This window comes from Delphinus delphis, chromosome 10, assembly GCF_949987515.2.
Source record: "Delphinus delphis chromosome 10, mDelDel1.2, whole genome shotgun sequence".
Lineage (NCBI taxonomy): Eukaryota > Metazoa > Chordata > Mammalia > Artiodactyla > Delphinidae > Delphinus > Delphinus delphis.
The window spans coordinates 35,009,133-35,027,600 of NC_082692.2; the positions used below are offsets into that span (position 1 = coordinate 35,009,133).

The window sequence follows — 18,468 nt, forward strand, 5'->3', positions numbered from 1 at the left end:
TTCCACAAGTTCCCATTGGTCAGAGGGTGTCCCATCCCTCATAACTGGAATGGACCCAGGGGTTACATAACAAGGTCTCTCAGCTCAGGCACTGCCCACCTCTGTGTAGGATCCTTGCACTGAACCCCACTCCGGGGATCTGGGGAAGAGCTGTTGTCCACGCCAGGAATGCCCTAGTGGTCTTGTAACATCCCAATAATGGCTTCGAGGGCCAAGATGAGAGTCCCCCTCCCAGGACCCCTCACCTCGTCCAGAGCTTCACTGTCCTTTAAATTAGAACCTCCCCACCCCCCTCTGCCTGGGGGTAGCCGGGGACCTTCCTAATGCCGATGCCTCCTCCCTCCATCACCCTCAGCAAGGCTCCGAGAGAGAAACGTATCCTTCACTCACTTTTATTTTCTTAAACTCTGGAAAGGGGAGGCGAGGCCAGAGCAGGGCGGGTGGGGACATTCCTGTGGCCTTCCTAAGGCCAGGGACCCTCTCGTGGAATGCTGGGCTGGGAAGCTCGGAGCAGCAAGGGATGCAGGCAACCGGCCAATCCCAACACAGACGCATTCTTCTCATGGCAGAAACAACGTGTGTGTGTGTGTGTGTGTGTGTGTGTGTGTGTGCGTGCGTGCGTGCGTGTGTGTGTGTACAGGAGCATGTGTGGGTCAGGGGAAGGGGACTGAGATGAGGAACCAGACTCCTGGACAGAAAGAAGATGGGAAGGGGAATCGGACCGGGGCAGGGTGGAGGTGGGTGGAGAGGGAAGGCCCGTAGAGGTGAAGCTTCCCACTGCTCTTATTCTCGGTGAGGCCAGGATGAGAAGGAAAAGGGCTGGAATGACAGAGCTGGATGTTCAACATCCGGAAGAGTTTCCCCTGAGACAACAGACAACCCAGGATCCCCCTCACTGTCTCCCAAACACTCTCCCTTCGCCATGGTCACCAGAAGGACCTGCGACCCTTCTTGAAGGTGCAGCTGAGGGCTGAGGCCAGAGAGATGTACATCCGTTCCTAACATCCTCTACATCCTAAAGATGCGCCCACCTCATACAATCATTCTTGAATTTTTATACCCCTCTGGCCGAGACCTCACCACTCCCAGTCTAGATTCCTGGGGCTTCTGCCCCTCTAGAGACATCCTTTACAAGCCAGAGAACTCTTTCTCGAAAACACATTTCATTACATTTCCCTCCTCGAGCGTTTGGGGTCAGACAGCCCCTAAGTGAAGCTGTTGGCAAACAGAGAGGTTCTCTTCTCTTCCCATGTCCCATGAAAGGAAACCGAGTCTCCATGACATCTACCTGACTGAACTGGATGAGGATGAAGTGAGAGAACACACTTAAAGCACACATGGTAGTCCCACGAATAATAACTCATCTAATATTCTTATTTTAAAGGTTTTCTATGTGTCAGTCACTGTTCCAAGTAATTTGTATGTATTAAGTCAATTCTCACAACAACACTTTGATCTGGTTATCGTAATTACCCCCATTTTGCAGATGGGGAAACTACAGCCCAAATGACGAAATAACCTGAATTTAGTCATTCAACTCAAAGACTGGGAACGGGATGATAAGTTCACTAATATGACTCGAAGCCCCGCCTCCCTCACCCCTGCTGCTACATCTCCCACAAGGGCTCCTCAACACGTGCTCCATCAAACCTGGACTTTCCAGTCTAGGAATGAGACTCCGGCCTGCTCCGGGCCCCCGAGGAATTGATATAGGCTTTATTATTACTGGACCCCAGAGAAAATCCTAAGCACGAAGCTCTTTAAGATGAAAATCTTACAAAAACATTAGGTGCCCTGTTTGCTTTCCTTAATTGTTGAGATGCCTAATCAACCCTTCATTACATGTTTAAAACCTTAAATTACAAGTTGTAAGCACAGGAAGCAAAAACAAAATTCTTTCTTTTTTTTTTTTAAACCACAATTAAAAAAATATTATTTCTGATCATGAACAATGACTGTTTCCACACCGCCTACGACCTTTGGTTCTGCAGAGCTGCTTGCCTGCCCATATGCAGCTGGCCTTTCTGGCTGGCCTTGTGACCACGGAGAAGTATCCACAGGGCAGTGCTGTGTGATGCGGTTGTTACGAACCTTAACAATGTCCCTTCCAAATGCTGCTAGCAGGTGGCTCTGCAATTTGAATAACTCAGACTGGAAATGTTATCAGAAGCCCAGGAGGCAATGAATGGGCTATATTCATGCTTCGTCTTTCCACTTAGATAACAAAACCAGAGGTAGAAGGAATCAGAGATCATCTCGCAGACAAGCAAACAGGTATGAAACGAACGATTTCCGCAGATCACACTGTTAGTTAGAGCCAAACCTGATTTGGTTAGAGGTTAGAACCTCTCCTGCAACCCATCCTCAGGACCTCAGGGTGTTTCCTTGGACACACTTCCTAATTGCCAGATGCAAAGCTCTTTCAGGGCAACGTTATGTCTCACCTTTTATTATTATCCATCACAGCCCCCAGCAGAAAGCTTTACACAAAGCAGGCCTCAGACTGACGGGCTAACTGGTCTACCACCAGGAGAAGGCACCTAGCAAACTAGCCGACCATCTACTTAGCAACCTGTGTCTCCTCCCACTCTAAGTCTCCACTGGAGCTAAGTTAAGCTCACAGAGTGGTATGGTAATGAATTCCCCAAGAATTAGTCCCCTGGCCCCATACAAGGTCAGAGGGCATCCATCAGTCCCAGCTCCAGACTGTTTTTGGAGGGTGAACGTGAGTCAGGCTAACTGAGGCCAGTTCTCTTGTATCTATTTACCTCAAGGATGAAGCCACTGGTCCTCTTATAGTACAGAACCAGAGCAGTGCTTGGCCCAGGCTGGAACTGGCCTTCAATTGCCAGGGGTCCAACGTGACCCAGGGCATCTCTACTCTACACTCATGAGAATCCAATAGAGGAATCAACTCCCACATGTGGGCCTGGGAAGGGTGGTTCTTAGTGGATAATATTCAGGAAGGCCTCTCACTGCTGAGCAGTCTAGAAAAGTAGCCAGTGTTTGCACCTTCCCCTGGGAGGATGCCAGAATGGCTACACCTTGATATCAAACTCTTCATTGCCCCTGCCCTGCTACCCTGTCATGGCCTCATCATTTCAGTCCATCTCTAGACCCGGGCCCAAGATCTTCACCTATATGTTCCACCCTTTTCCTCAAATCAACCCAATCCTTAACATTCTAGCCAAGCCCTTGTCTCGTCTAGAAAGCACCCCGCTTGGCCCTGTATTACTCCAGTAACCCTCAGCACACTCATATTCCGTTTGTAGGTGGCTCTGCCAATGTGAGCATCACCGCATGCCAAGCCATCGCCTCCCTGTGCTCTGGCAGCAGCAGCCCCATCTTCTGCGTCCACTGTGCCTACCCTCACTCCCATCAAAGAGAGCACCCAAGGTGGAGATCTGCAAATAGCGGGCTATCAATCCATAGGGCTAACTGTCCCAGGCTGTAGGAGAATGGATCCGCTGACCTCTTGCTTGCTACTCACCTCATTCAGCTTGACCCAGTTGAAGGACTTCAGTGGGTGTGAAGGCTGGGGGACACACTTCTTCCTGAGCGGGACATCACTGCTGGGGAAGGGGTCTGGGGGGAGGGGCAGGCCCATACTGAAGCAAGGTGGGGCACCGGGGGGAGTGGGAGGCCCACCGGGGGGTAGGGGGGGTGGTGGCGGTGGGGGACAGCAGGTGAACGGTAGAGGGGGCGGGGGTGGAGGCAGGTCACTGGTTGTCATCGAGGAAGACAAGGTAAGTGGGCCCCCAGGGGGAGGTGGGGAAGATACAGGTCCTGTCTGTGGGGAGACAGAGACATCAAAGAGACAAAGCATCAACAAGGATGCCTTTCGAGTCCCCCATCACTGTGCCTTCCCTTACTCTTACTCTCCACCTAGACTAGACCCCAAAGCCTGCTCTCACCTCCCACACACAATTAAGCCCCGTTTTCTCCCTCTGCATCCTGAACATCCAACACACAGATACACACGCGAGGCAAACACAGACATAGTGGACAGTCATAGTCATCACATGCAACAGCGGGATTGATACAGACAGGCCTGCACAAGGGCACCCAGCTGAGAGGGGGAGGGGAGCCCAAACCCCACCCGCACTCTGCTTTCCACGGTGTGCTTCCTGGGACAGTGTCACCTGGAGGAAGGAACGCTGTTTTTGTCTCACACAGGTGCCAACCTTGCAGCCTCAAGGGTCCCCTCTATCCTGGTCTGAGGTCTCCTCCACGCTGGGGTCCTCACCTCCTCCCCACGCCTGCTCTTCCCCCCACTGGCCTGAAGGTCTCGGCTCAACTATGTAAAAGCAGAGGAGGGGCCACGTACTGAGATTTCACTGAGTTGGGCCACCAGCTCTGCCACTTGTCCCCGAGCCTGGCGCAGCTCCTGGGACTCTCGGGCCAGCTTGTCCTTCATCTTGTTCAGTGTCCGCATCATCTCTTCCCTCTCCAACGTCTTGGTCTCGCATTCCCGCTCCTTCCTCTCCAGCCTGCTCACCAGCTCCGCGTGTTCTGGGATGGAAGAAGGACAGGAGGGGAAATGGGAAGAGAGGATGTGAATGCGTGTGTGTCCTTCTCCAAAGGAGGAAATGGGGTCCTTGGCTGGGCAGGGGAGGGGTGGGGAGCAGGGAGCGGGTTTGGGCAGAGCCCCCTCACCTTTCCGGAACTTCTCCGCTTGGTCTCGCCACTGTTTCACTTCGTTCTCATTGATGAGCCTGGCAGGGAGTGAAGGGTCTCTTGACTGTTTGCTCACAGCTTCCCAGAAGACATGGCATCTTCCAGTTCCCCACATTGGTACCCTGATCTCCAATCTGTCCAGCCACATCAAGGAGGCTAGGATTTTGACTCTCCAGATGTCTCTCCAGGTCCCATCCCTGACAAGTTCTCATTACCTGTCTCTCCATGATCTGAGAAAGCTGAAAGGACCCTTAGAGTCCAACCCCTCTGGGATAGAGTTGAAGCTCCTAAGACCAGAAAAGGAGACGACCGCTAACTCATGGTAAAGCCAGGACTAAATCCCAGGCTTCCCTTAGTTGTACAATGATTTGTACCCCTTTGTAAAAATAGGTTCTCGCATCTGAGAGAGATCAAAATATTGGCCTTACCATGGTCCAGACTTCCAATGACCAATGTGTGAGAGCAAGAGAAATCGCCCACCCCAGTAACACAGAGTAAGTGGGTAGAGGGTAAAGAGGACATGTGTCTAAATCATAGGAAGCCCCTTCATTCTTGTCAAACTCATTCCAAGCGGTGAAGATGAAGCTTTTACCCAGACATCAAGGTATAAGAGAGGTGAAATTCCAAGGTGAGATCTCAATAATCATTTCTTTTGTAAATCTGAAAACACAGAGAAGTTAGATCCATGACTCTTGGCCTCCTCAACCAGGTCAAGGATATAAAGAGGGAGTGAAGTATGATGGGGGAAATAATTTGTGAACAGATTTCTTTGGAGAGAGCCATTGTCATCCTCTCTGGTGGGGGGCGGGGGGGGTCCTCCTTCAGCACCATCTAGTGAAGTGACTTCTTTGCGCCCACCCAGAGGGTCTGACCCATGTTCCCTGACACCGGGAGGGAGGCATGGTGGACTGGGGCTAGGCAGGTCCAGAGGGTAGGCGGAGACCCGTGACACTCCAAGAATTTGTTAGTATGAGAGATTGCATGAGGGTTTCTCACGAGCCAGAGAGCATCGTGGAGGAATTAGGCTGAAGCTATTCTAAGTCTCATCCAAAAAGTCCATCTGGACACTTCAACAGTGTACGTCTACGTGTACTGTATTGCCAGTGAATCAGGACCTGATGGAAGGGATGGTGCCAAGCAGGCCTGGAGGAAAAAAAAGAAAAACATGCGTCTCCAGTGACCAGGGTTTTGTAGCGAGAGGCACCCAGCAAGGAACTTCTGAAGACCCCAGGAATACATGTCGTATCTTTATCCATGTGCCAAGCCCAGAGAGCAGGAAGCCTGTTTACTAAGTTACCTGATCAAGTAGGGCCTTTTCCCTTTCTCCTTCCTGCCCCCATGCTGCCTCTGGTGGGGGTCAGAAAATGGTTAGCTAGAGGAAAGGGGGGTGGGGTAGAAGGGGCTAGAAGAGAAAGAGAACACAGAGAAAGAAGCCAACCATCACACTCACTCACTCACACACACACACACACTCTCACACTCTCTTCCCACTGCAGCTTCCAGCCCCAGTCCACGGAGAGAGACTCAAGGCTAAATCCAATCTAGAATATTGATTCACGTCTGAGACTAGCCCTTCTACTTGCAGATTTGAGGCTATGTTGGCAGCTGAAAGTGAGCTTAGGACTCCCATTGTCCAAGAAGCAGCAAAAACTTCATTGCACCTGAGGAGTCGTCATCCTCTGGCAAGAGGAACAGCTTCCCCACTAAGTAATGTAAAGAATTAGTAGAAGATAAAAATAAAGCTGCCTTCACTATTTACAATAGCCGAGACATGGAAGCAACCTAAATGTCCATCGACAGAGGAATGGATAAAGAAGATGTGGCACATATACAATGGAATATTACTCTGCCATAGAAAAGAATGAGATGATGGCATTTGCAGCGACATGCATGGACCTAGAGATTATCATACTAAGCGAAGTCAGACAAAGACGAATATCTTATGATTTCACTTATGTGTGGAATCTAAAAAAAATGATACAAATGGACTTACTTACAAAACAGAAACAGACTCGAAGACTTCAAAAACAAACTTATGGTTACCAAAAGGGAAAGGTGGGGGGGGGGGCGAGATAAGTTAGGAGTTTGGGATTAATGTACACACTACTATCTATAAAATAGATAATCGGCAAGGACCTACTGTATAGCACAGGGAACTCTACTCAATATTCCGTAATAATCTATATGGGAAATATGAATCTGAAAAAGAATGGATATATGTATAACTGAATCACTTTGCTGTACACCTGAAACTAACACACCATTGTAAATCAACTATACTCCAATATAAAATAAAAATTAAATTTAAAAAACGTCAAAAAATAAATAAAGCTGCCTTTTGATTACTTTCCTAGTTGTACTTGTCCAAGATACCAGTTAGGATTTTGACGACACCAACACCCAGCTATTTGTGCAGATGAAAACAGGAGCATGAATAGTTCAGAAATCATTTTCTCCTTGGCTTTGCGATGCAGCACAATGAATCCTTGAGAGCCAATTCATCCCCTTAAGGGCAACTGACTTAGGCTTATACTGAAAGTAAACGTTTAAAATTAAAAGTCAGTGTGCTAACATGAGGCCTGATAATTAGCTGACACGACTTTAAACTCATTTCTCGGTGTTTCTCTACACCCAGGGTCAGTCAAAGATGATAAGCCAGAGACCTTAGGCTCTGACCTCGTTTTCCAACAGCCTCATGATTAAATTGTCATGCTCTATTTTCAGTGGTTGGCAGACCTTCTCTAAAGAGCCAGAGTAACTATTTTCGGTTTTATATACTCTGTACAGTCTCTGTCATATATTCTTGTGTTTGTTTTTAACAACTCTTTTAAAATGTAAAACTATTCTTGGCTCGTGGACCATACAAAACAAGCTGGAGGGCGGGGGTTAGCCTGTAGCCATAGTTTGCTGACTTCTCCTCCGTGTTGATACGTGTAATTCCCCCTCAATCCACTGAATGCAGTGGATCACGGCGAGTTGCGTACACCCCCTTTAAACCTGTGCTATCCAATACGGTGGTCGCCAGCCATGTCACGTGAGTACTTGAATTTAATGAAAATTAAATGAAATGTAACCCTCAGTTCCTCAGTCACACTAGCCACACGTCAAGGGCTCAGCAGCCGCATTTGGACAGTGTGTGTGTGGAACATTTCCATTATCTCGGGGAGTTCTGTTGATTTTGCTCAAGGCCTATTGGAGGTGTCTGGGCTGGAGAGAGGGAGCTGAGGTTTCGCTGGTGAGACCCCAAGTAGGAGAGGGATGGGGAAGGAAGAGGAAGACAGGTGAGGGACGGCCACTGCTCACATGTTGACGATGTTCTTGACGTTGAAGTTCTCCAAGGGAGCCAGGTCAGGATCCATGCCCCTCTCGTCCTGGAGGACGATCTGCTGGAGGATGCGGTCCAGGAGCTGCCACTGCTGGAAGTTCCGCTTGTCTGAGGGATGACAGGCATCGTATCTTTACTGAGCCCCGGAACCCCCTGGGGCCCTGCCCTAGCGTCACTCCCTGGGGCCAGGCTGGGGAGGTGAGTCCCTCCCCTCCCTTGACAAGCTCCCCGTCTGACTGGGGAGGCAATGCAACTACTGATAATGAAGACTCATAAATCCTATCATTTCTTGCTCATCTGCAACTGACCTTTTATGAATGTGTCAACCGTCTAGATATATTTCTCTATTCCCTGAAATGCTTTCTGGCCGTCTTCTTCCCTGTTGGTACCCTGAGTATCCTATGCCTGGGGAATGCAAATTGCTTTTTTACAATTATCTTCAAAAAGCACATTTAAGAAAGCAAATCTGCTCCAGACATTACACGCTGAATAATGAAGTCTCCAGGGAAAATTTTTTTGAAAGAAAAGGTTTTAGGATTATCAATGCTATTGTCCTACAGAGGAAGATGGATGGAGACTCATTACAGGTGCACACTGAGAGGGGGGCAGAATGGGCTGAAGAAGTGGCTGTGGAATCCTGGCAGATTTCGTGGTGAAGGCGACCCTGAACTGTAAAGGCAAAGGCATCGTGTGTTGCACCTGCACAGGGCCCCACGGGCATCCCCTTCTAATCGTAGTCTGGCTGGACGTGGACTTTCTTTTCACGTGATGGCCACAAGCCCCTCTTCCTTGGTTCTTGATCCAAGTACTTTGTTTCTACTGACCACCAAGGGGAGGTCAAGCAGCATGATTCTGGCCTCAAAGGCAAGCCCTAATGCCCACAAAGTGGAAGGTCACATCGGCACAGCCCCATTTTGAGGCAGAACAGAGGGACCCGTTCACAATGCCCTTGGAGCACTAAACACAGGAAGTCATGTGAGCAGAAGTCAGATTTCCCACGTCTTCCACGAAGACTTTCTAGACTGAGTTTTGGAGAGCTGGCAGCTTCCTGGTCCAGGTCACTGTGTCTGTCCTCCTTTCCATCACTCCACTGACACATGCATTGCAAAGTGGCCATCGTTTTCCATTTACCTTTCAACCAGGAACACAGGGTAAAGCCTGTGTTCACAGAAGTAGAATGTGTTTCATCTAAAGCCCTGACCCCAAAGAAACAAAATTCCTTCATATGTACAGACTCACTGAGCCTCAGGTTCACTCACTGTGAATTGGAGATAATAACACACACCCCTTAAGCCATTCTGATGTATAGAGACACTATCTTAATAGACCTCCCATCACACCCAGCCCAGAGATGGCGACAATAAATTGTAGTTGTCACCACCACCTCGATTACCAACACCAACGTCATCACCACTAAAGCGAGTCTGTCTAGACTGACCATTATGTTGGGCCATGCCAGTTTCCAAATACTCTATTTTATGAAGAGCTTCAGTACCAAATGGTGCAGTTATAGCTCATTTCAAATTGCATGCTGGCGTGGCTATTAGTAATTATGTATAATTTATTCAGTCACCGGGCACACCTGGATCGTAAGAGCTTAGCATCTGCTTCTATAGATACTGACATTTGGTATTTGTAAAGTGAGTCAGGAACAAGGGTGGTAGGATGGGAGCCAGCAAGGGCTAGATAGAGGAGTCGATACAATCTTAAAAAAAAAAAAAAAAAGGCAAGGCACACTCTTCCCACAGCTGTGCCGCTCCCCGCAAGCACAAAACTCCTTTTTGGAACGCCCTGAGGAGAACGATCACGACCCCGCCACGAGCTGGCAGTCAGAGCTGTTGGATCCTTCAGGGATCAAGCTCCCACTTGTTGGACCAGGATGATGGCATTGCTCAGGGCTGAGTCCCCCGCTCCTCTGCTGGGGGACAGTGCAAGTCCTGACCCCCAGGAGGAAGGGAAGAGCACGGGCCTGAGTCCTATGGCCTGGGCTCCTGGGAACTGGGGTGCAGGGGGAGACATGGGGAGACTTCCCAACCCTGAGAGCTTCTGACACCTTGTCTCCAGCTGCCCCGGGCCAGGGGCTCAGGCCGGCTGAGGGAGCTACTCACAGGGCATCTGCAGGCAGTGGTGCAGGACAGACAGCAGGCAGGGGTAGGCCTCTGTGTGCTTCAGTTTCTTGTGGATCAGCTCAAACATCTGGGAAGCACTCTTGGTGTCGATGTGGACCTGAGGGTGTGGAGGGCATAGTGAATGGGGAGAGGGGAGGGGAAGGCAGCAGAGGGAGAGAATGGGGAGGGAGAAGACCCTGCTTTCATCCACTGAGCCCCGTCCGGCAGCAGCATTCCTTTCCTGCCTCTGGTCCAGGCTTAAAAAAGAGACGGGCATGGGCTTCCCTGGTGGCGCAGTGGTTGAGAGTCCGCCTGCCGATGCAGGGGACACGGGTTCGTGCCCCGGTCTGGGAAGATCCCACATGCCGGGGAGCGGCTGGGCCCGTGAGCCATGGCCGCTGAGCCTGCGCATCTGGAGCCTGTGCTCCGCAACGGGAGAGGCCACAACGGTGAGACGCCCGCGTACCGCAAAAAAAAAAAAAAAAAAAAAAGAGAGAGACGTGCAGAGAAAAGGAGGAGAGAGCTGTGCTAATTCTATAAACCAGGGTTTCCCAACCTCGGCGCCACCAGCATCTTGGACTGGATGGTTCTTTGTTGTGGGAGGCTGTCCCGTTCATTGTGGGCTGTTCGGCAGCATCCTGGCCCTAATCTACCAGACGTCAGGGGCATCTTCCTCACACCTGTTGCGACAGCTAAGAATGTCTCTAAACATTGCAGGTGTCCCCAAGGGAAGTAAAATCTCCCCTGGTTGAGAACTGATTCAAACTAAGGGAAGGAAGCAGGGGCCTGGATGAGTCAAGGAGCACATGGCATAGGTTCACGGGTGCAAATTCCAGACCGACTCTGCCGTTGTGTGACAACAGCAAGCTGCTTGTCCTTTGCTAACATCAGTTTCCTTCTCTTTAAATTCAGGGCTTTTTTTTTAGAATATAAAGAGATGGTGCTCGGCTACTGAAGCACCACCCCAAAGGAGGTCTCCATGTGGGTAGGGATTTTATAACAATATTTAAGCAGCAGACGTGTGGATTTTCAGGGTTACCAAGGCTAAAATGGAAATGTTGTTTGCTAAGCATGATCAGGTTAGTGATGGGGAAAGGTATCTCAGGAAATTACTGGAAGACACAGAGAAAGTCATCCCAGGGGAGGCATTTGAGAGGAACCATGTGTAAGAATTGTCTGTCTTTCCTTTGGGGCTTGCAGTGGGAGATGCTCTCCCCGGTTAGGGTCTGCTGGTGAGGCCTGGCAGAGCCACCATACTGCCAGGGCTCCAGAAGCGGGACCTGGCCGTGGAGGCACCCACCAGGGAACCCAGCCAACACCGGACCTACCACAGCACGGCGTCTGGGACCCACTGCAGTCACCCCATCCTTGCAGGCTCCTCACCATGTCAAACCTCCTGGCTAGCTCCAGGTCATCCTCGTTCCGGACCATCTCGAAGAAGTCCAAATGCCTAGACAGGACAGGGGGATACAGGGAGTAGACATCACCGCCAGGCCAGCCCCGGGTGAGGGTTACAGCCCTTCCAAGCCCCCCACTGACTCAATCTGAAGGCTTCATTCAGGTGAGGCCAAGGCAAAGCCAGAAAGAAGCCAGCTGCCTGTGTGTCAACACTCTCCTCCTTTACAGAATCCCATGCCCATCCCTCGGGGAGGCCAACCGAGGGTCCTATCACCTTCCATCGGGCTTTCACAAGTTCGGAACTACTGACATTTGGGGCTGGGTCATCCCTGGCTTTGGGAGGTGGGTGTGTGAGTTCCAAGATGTGTACCAGCATCCCTGACCACTACCCACCAGACGCCAGCAGAATCCCCCACTTTGTGACAACCACAAAATGTCTCCAGGAGCTGCCAGATGTCCCCTGGCACCTGCAGTCAAGGACCACTGCCCTACCTCCACCTTCCCCCGTGTTCTTTTTCTTCTTTTTTATTGGAGTATAATTGCTTTACAATGTTGTGTTAGTTTCTGCTGTACAACAAAGTGAATCAGCTATATATATATACCCCCTCCCACTTGGACCTCCCTCCCTCCGGGACCTCCCTCCCTCCTGGACCTCCCTCCCTCCCCGCCCCCCGTCCTACCCATCTAGGTCACCGCAGAGCACTGAGCTGATCTCCCTGTGCTATACAGCAGGTCCCCAATAGCTCTCTATTTTACACATGACAGTGCATATATGTCAATCCCAATCTCCCAATTTGTCTCACCCTCCCCTTCCTCCCCTGTGCCCGCATGTCCGTTCTCTACGTCTGGCATCTCTATTCCTGCCCTGCAGACAGTACTGTCCCATGTCCCCACCCAAAGCCAATCTCTCACCTTCTACCCCATCCACTCCTCCACGCCACCACAAAAGGACCCATTCTCTCTCCCTTAAGACCTAACGTAATAACATAGCCTGTGCGAGTGGGGTGGAAGCAGAGAGGCTCACTAGCGATGCACAGGAGCTTTGCACCTTGACGGGGAGCATTTCTTGGTTGAGCGGCCGGGCGCTGCGGGACGTTTAACATTCCTGGCTCCCTACAACCAATGCCGGTAGTGCCCCCCACCGGCCAGTTTGAAAACCAAAGAACACCCCTACATGGTTCCAAATTCCCCGCAGCGGGCAGTACTGCCACAGTGGAGGACTACTGGGTCCACCTGCCTAGAACATCAGAGATCAGACAGGAGGTCAGCAAAGAGGACAGGCAGGGGCATAGGTGATGTGAGACAAGAAGGTGGGGGAGCTGTCCACCTCCCGCCCCCCAGAGCTGCTTCTGAATCGATGCTGGGTGCGGGAGGTGGTCTCCAGGGAAACAGAAACCTCTACAGGAGTCCTGACCATCCCCCACTGAGGCGCTGTCACTGTAGGTTTGCATGGGGACGGGTGACTTGGGCCTTACTTGTCCAGGATGGCATTCTCGTGCTGCCGGAGTTTGTCGATCACAGGCTGTATCCCCAGCATCAGGAACTCGTACCGTAGATGTAGACGGAACTCCAGATTATCCTGGGGGTCACCAAGGGAGGACCAGACTCACTGGCTGGTCTCAATTTCCACAGGAGTCCCCAGGGGCCCCCTCACTGCCACTCCAGTCCCACCACATCTCCTGCAGCAAACTCATCAGAACTGCTTCGAATCCCAGAGTTGCAAGAAAGGGTGGGAGGAGACATCCTCTGACCTTGTTATTTACTCCCTTTAGCTCTCCTGCCTCACTTCCTTTAAGTCCTTCACCAGTTTTCTCTAAGTTTTTGGCCTCAAAGATTAGTGTTGAAGAGTGATACGGAGCACACCCTTTGGAACCACACATTTCTTGGTTCCAGTCCCTGCTCTGTCACTTACTGGTTTTGTGACTTTTGCAAGTCTTAGTTTCCTCATCAGTTAAATGGGCATGATATCACTCACCTACAGGAATGATATTCATAAGAACTGCTTGGTGAGGTATGGTTAGCGACTAACCAGAACAGATGTCAGCATAAATAGCTAGTACTGACTCAGGTGACATCACCATCTTAGGGACAGGTAATTCCCCCAATCCACCCCCCCTAACTCAGGTCATCGGGACGGGATGCAAAAAAAAGTATGCCGGCAGAAAAGAGGGAAAAGCAGAGATCATTAAATGGCCCCTTTTGACCTTCAACAAGCTGACCTTGACTGGGGCACCTGATTGCCTTAGCATTTGGGGGGTTCACCTGCTCTTCAAGTTCTTCTTCGACGGTTGCTATTTTTAAGGTCTGGGAATCCCATTCTGACCCCAAAAGAAGGAAAATCAGAAGTCACACCTCCTAACAGAAGGTGTTAGAAGAGCACGATCAGCTCCCCAGAAACCAGTCCAGAAGCAGGTCTTTAGAAAGCTCTAGAAAGAAGGGCCAACACTTGCCCTCCTCCCATCAATGACCCCCCACCATCCTAAACAGTCATCAGCCAGACAAGCTTGGGGTTTGTCCATGACACACATAATGCATGAGGTGACCCAGGCAGGAAGCTCCCCAGGAACCGCTCGTGACAGGGAGGTTTATGACAAGCTGTTCTTTCTTGGCCCCAAGTGAAGGAGGCAAGAGGTGATACAGATAATCTGAGGACAGGGATGGTAGTGTCAGCCACACCGACCCTTTGCCACGTCCCCAGGCAGCACTCACGCCCTCTTCCCCAGGTCCGGAAAGTCAGGGCCCAGCAAGGGCACAGAGAAGATGCCTCACCTCTCCAGCGCCCGCATTGAGGACAGCGTTGATAAAGGACATGATGGCTGTTTTCAGATTCACTTCATCTCGGTACCGGCCTAGACTTCGGTCCAGCTCATTCAGCAGGGTCTGGATGGAAAGGCAGGACGGAAAAAGAGAGGAGGGCTCAGGATCCTGTGAGTCCAGCCTCTGTGCCTTTGCTCCTGCCATTCCGATCGCCCAGAATGCCCCATGTGTTCTCTCTACCCAATCTATCCAGTCTCATCTTGGATCTTCCCTAAAGCTCACCTTTTCCAGGAAGCCTCCTTTGCCTCTCTACATCTCAGCCGCAGTCCTACCTTAGTCTCCCGTGCACTCAGCCTTGGGGACTTGCTTTATTTTGCTGGGTGATGCTGGAAAGATGCTTTAGCACTTTACAGCTGTTTACAGCTCCTCAGCCCTCCGTATCTGTGGGTCCCACATGTGCAGATTCAACCAATGCCAGGTTGAAAATATATATGTTTTTTAAATTTCAGAAAGTTCCAAAAAGCAAAATTTGCATTTGCTGAACACCAGTAACGGTTTACATAGCATTTATATGGTACTTAGTTATTTATAGAGCATTTACATTATATTAGGTCCTATAAGTAATCCAGAGATGATTTAAAGTATACAGACGGATGTGCATAGGTTATATGCAAATACTACACTATTTTATATAAGACATTTAAGTAGCCACAGGTTTTGGTATCCACGAGGGTCCTGGGACCAATCCCCCGAGGATACCAAGAGTAACTGTATTCCCTGCCCAGCTCCTTGATAGCATGGACATTACCTTTTACCTCCTTTGCATCTTCTGCAAAGGGTCAGGGGTCACTTTCTGAACAGAGTAGGTGCTTTAAAATGGTTGATGACAGAACAAACATATAGTCTATAGTGGTGGATAAACCATCATGTTTGTGATAACAGTTCACATCTATTGAGACTTAGTACCAAGACACTATACTTATTGTCTACCTCTTTACCTGGAGCAGGTCAGGGAGAAGAAAAGAGCATAGCATGGCCTGAGTTCCCAGGACTTGTCCCAGTGTCCCTACAGTAGGCACCGGCCCAGGCATCGGGCCTAAAATCTCCACTCCAGCAACGGTATTCGATTCAATATTTCTTTCTTTTTTTTTTTTTTTTTGCGGTATGCGGGCCTCTCACTGTTGTGGCCTCTCCCGTTGCAGAGCACAGGCTCAAGACGCGCAGGCTCAGTGGCCATGGCTCACGGGCTCAGCTGCTCCGCGGCATGTGGGATCTTCCCAGACCGGGGCACGAACCCGCGTCCCCTGCATCGGTAGGCGGACTCTCAACCACTGCGCCACCAGGGAAACCCCGATTCAATATTTCTTGACTGAGCCCCTTTATGAGCCAGGTGCTGGGTTCAGAGACACGGAGCCACAGAAATGAAGCAGACCCATACTCCAGTCTCAAGGAACCCACGGTCTAGCGAGGAGTCCATTTTCCCAGCCAAACCGCCCCTCTCTTAAGGCTCCTCAGCTCTTTTGATATAAGCCCCCCACCAGCCCCGCACCTGGAAGCGCGTCCGCTCGGCTGCGTACACCTGGTAGTGTAGCATGGCCTGCAGCACCTTCTTGTGGCCGCCGGGCACCAGGCACACGGCGCCCAGGATCTCCAGCACGGCCACCTTGGTCTTGCTGTTCTCCGTGCGCAGGCTCTGTGCGATGGTGCTGATGGCCTCGGGCTGTGCCAGCACGTGTGCCCGCCCCTGGGAGTTGTTCATCAGAGCTTTGATGCAGCCGATGAGGGAGGTGTGGATGCGGCTTTCACAGGTGGCGTGGTCCATGCTCCGGAGGAAGTTCAGCAGACAGGTCAAGCCCTCCAGCTCGATGAAGCGGGTCACAAACCTGCCCAGACCAGAGCCATCAGCAAAACAGGTATCCTGCAGTTGCATATTATTCTGTATGCATTTTGCAAACAGCTACCCCCTTACCTGGGTACCGCTGTGTCCCGCCGACGATGGTAGCCACCTGGTTCACTTGTAAAGTTTATCTAAAGCGCTAAAATCCTATCACCTCACAAGACTCAGATCTTATTTGCATGTTAAATACCAAGCATTTGCACGTCGTTGACTGTGGGTTACACAGCTAAGAAGGTGTATATGTGAAAGAGATTATTAGGATAATTATCATGGCTGTTAAACCTGAAGACTCATCACCAACGACGATGGGAGTTAAGAGAATTACAGTCAGAAAACAAGGAGGACTTGCAGACATGGGAGGCATCAGAGTCACTGCAACAAGGGATCAAGGCTGGGGAAGGCACTCTTCAAGGGATCCCTAAGAAAACATCTGAGCTATCTTGAAGGTTAGCAAAAAAACATTAAAAACCCTTTAGTTCAGTGGTTCTTAACCTGGAATCTGTGTTCCCCTAAGGGGTCTATGGCTAACATTCAGGGGTCCATGAACTTGGATGGGAAAAGAAAATTACACTTTTATTTTCGGTAAAACCTCTACCTGAAATTTAGCATTTCCTTCAGTGATGAATGTAGGCAATAAACTATAGCGGCATTAGCAGAATCTGTGACTTTGTCACACAAAGAAATCACAGCTATTTTCATCTCTAATTACAGTTGTTACAGGTATCTCAAAATATCATTTCCACTCATCAGGGCTTCAAAATTATGGTGGTTGCCAGTTCTTATTATTTAAGGCATAAAGAAGTACATTTATTGCTATCTCACAAATGTTTAAAATTTGGTAACTGTATTTCAATTTAATTGGTTCATTTTTAACTTTATCTATTTCTATCTATTTTACTATTTAACAACATCACTCTGATAAGCACTCAAAAGGTTTCATGTGGGTGGCAAAGTCATCCATGGCACACACACACATACACACACACACACATACACACACACAAACACACACACATACACATACATACACACACATACACACACACATACACACACACATACACACACACATACATACACACACACATACACACACACACACACACACACAGAGGCTTAAAACCCTTGATTCAGTAGAATAATTAATGATCTGAGGAAATGTCGTAAATGAAGGTGAGGAAAGCACTACATATAATTAGTACATTTGATCCCCAGAGCATTTGTATTTCTACATGATTAAAGAAATACACCTAGAAAAATAGAATGTACTCTTAAATTGTTAAAAATAGGTATTATTTATCTTCTATTTTATACTTTTATGTATTCCACAAAATTTCCACCATGACTGTGTGTGACTTTTGTAATCAGAATTTTATTATGGGGAAAAAAAAATAAATGGAAGTGGGAGATGAACCCGGCAACCTCCCCTCAGCCCTTCTACTTCCTGACTTCCTCATCCTTCCTGCATCCCCTGCCCATACCAGGCCCCCACCCCACCCCGCCTGAGCAACAAGCAGGGATTAGGGGGCTCCCGTTCTCCTTGAGGCTATTTCCAGGCTCCTGGGTCAACCTAGACCACACATGTGCACGCGTGCGTATGTGCACGCATGCGTGCGTACACACGTACACACACACACACACACACACACGAAGATCATTGTGCTGGTAACAACTGGAGCTCTAGAGAAAGAAAAGGCCTGATTGTGGTGTTTGCCAGTTTCCATGGTATAAATACCGCCAGCATAGCTGATTTCAAAGTATCAGTGTGTGTCATTGAACGTGGAGCTGGGAAGAGATGCACCATTTACATATTCCCACCAGGCACACACAGTGGGTGCAAACTCCCTGAGCACAGGTAACAGTAAAGAGCATGCATAACAGTAAAATGGAGTCAAATCATCAGGTAATTAAGGAGTGATAAGTTTCAAGCACTTAATTACCTTTGTTTTTGATAGCATTTATTTAATCATGAGTTGATGTAATTTACATTTTCATCATAGCTATGTTTAACAATCAGCTTGCAAAACTGCTGAACATTTTGAGAGTTGGTTCCCACAAGCCAGAATGAGTTGCCAGACACAAGAGGAGCCTGTGGCTCTCTTGGGCCCTTTCACAATGTGGCCTGGGACGTGGGGAGAGGCTCTTTTCAGCCCTTGAGACACCCATCCCCCCCTTCCTTGCCTGCTCCCACTCTAGATGGAGAAATCTCATCCAGAGACACCACATCGCCCCCTAGTGGCTGGAGTACTTCTCACCCACACTCACCCCTCTGGCGCGGGGCCCCTCATGTGCACAGCTCTTTCTTG

At 49.6% G+C, this 18,468-nt stretch overlaps 1 protein-coding gene across 5 annotated transcripts in view; it reads right to left on the minus strand.

Moving 5' to 3' along the window:
• Positions 1–18,468, minus strand: part of DAAM2 (dishevelled associated activator of morphogenesis 2) — a 113,728-nt gene that overhangs the window by 18,792 nt on the left and 76,468 nt on the right. For all 5 annotated transcript variants that reach the window (XR_009520823.1, XM_060021864.1, XM_060021867.1 and 2 more), the window contains exons 6-14: positions 15,815–16,148; positions 14,278–14,388; positions 12,984–13,087; positions 11,494–11,560; positions 10,111–10,228; positions 7,981–8,110; positions 4,657–4,715; positions 4,328–4,512; positions 3,491–3,790 (exon numbers count right to left, since the gene is read on the minus strand). Coding sequence is in view for 4 of the 5 variants with exons in the window: in XM_060021864.1 (XP_059877847.1) it covers positions 3,491–3,790; positions 4,328–4,512; positions 4,657–4,715; positions 7,981–8,110; positions 10,111–10,228; positions 11,494–11,560; positions 12,984–13,087; positions 14,278–14,388; positions 15,815–16,148 (1,408 nt within the window). In the remaining variant the exon portion in view is untranslated. The remainder of the gene's footprint in view (positions 1–3,490; positions 3,791–4,327; positions 4,513–4,656; positions 4,716–7,980; positions 8,111–10,110; positions 10,229–11,493; positions 11,561–12,983; positions 13,088–14,277; positions 14,389–15,814; positions 16,149–18,468) is intronic.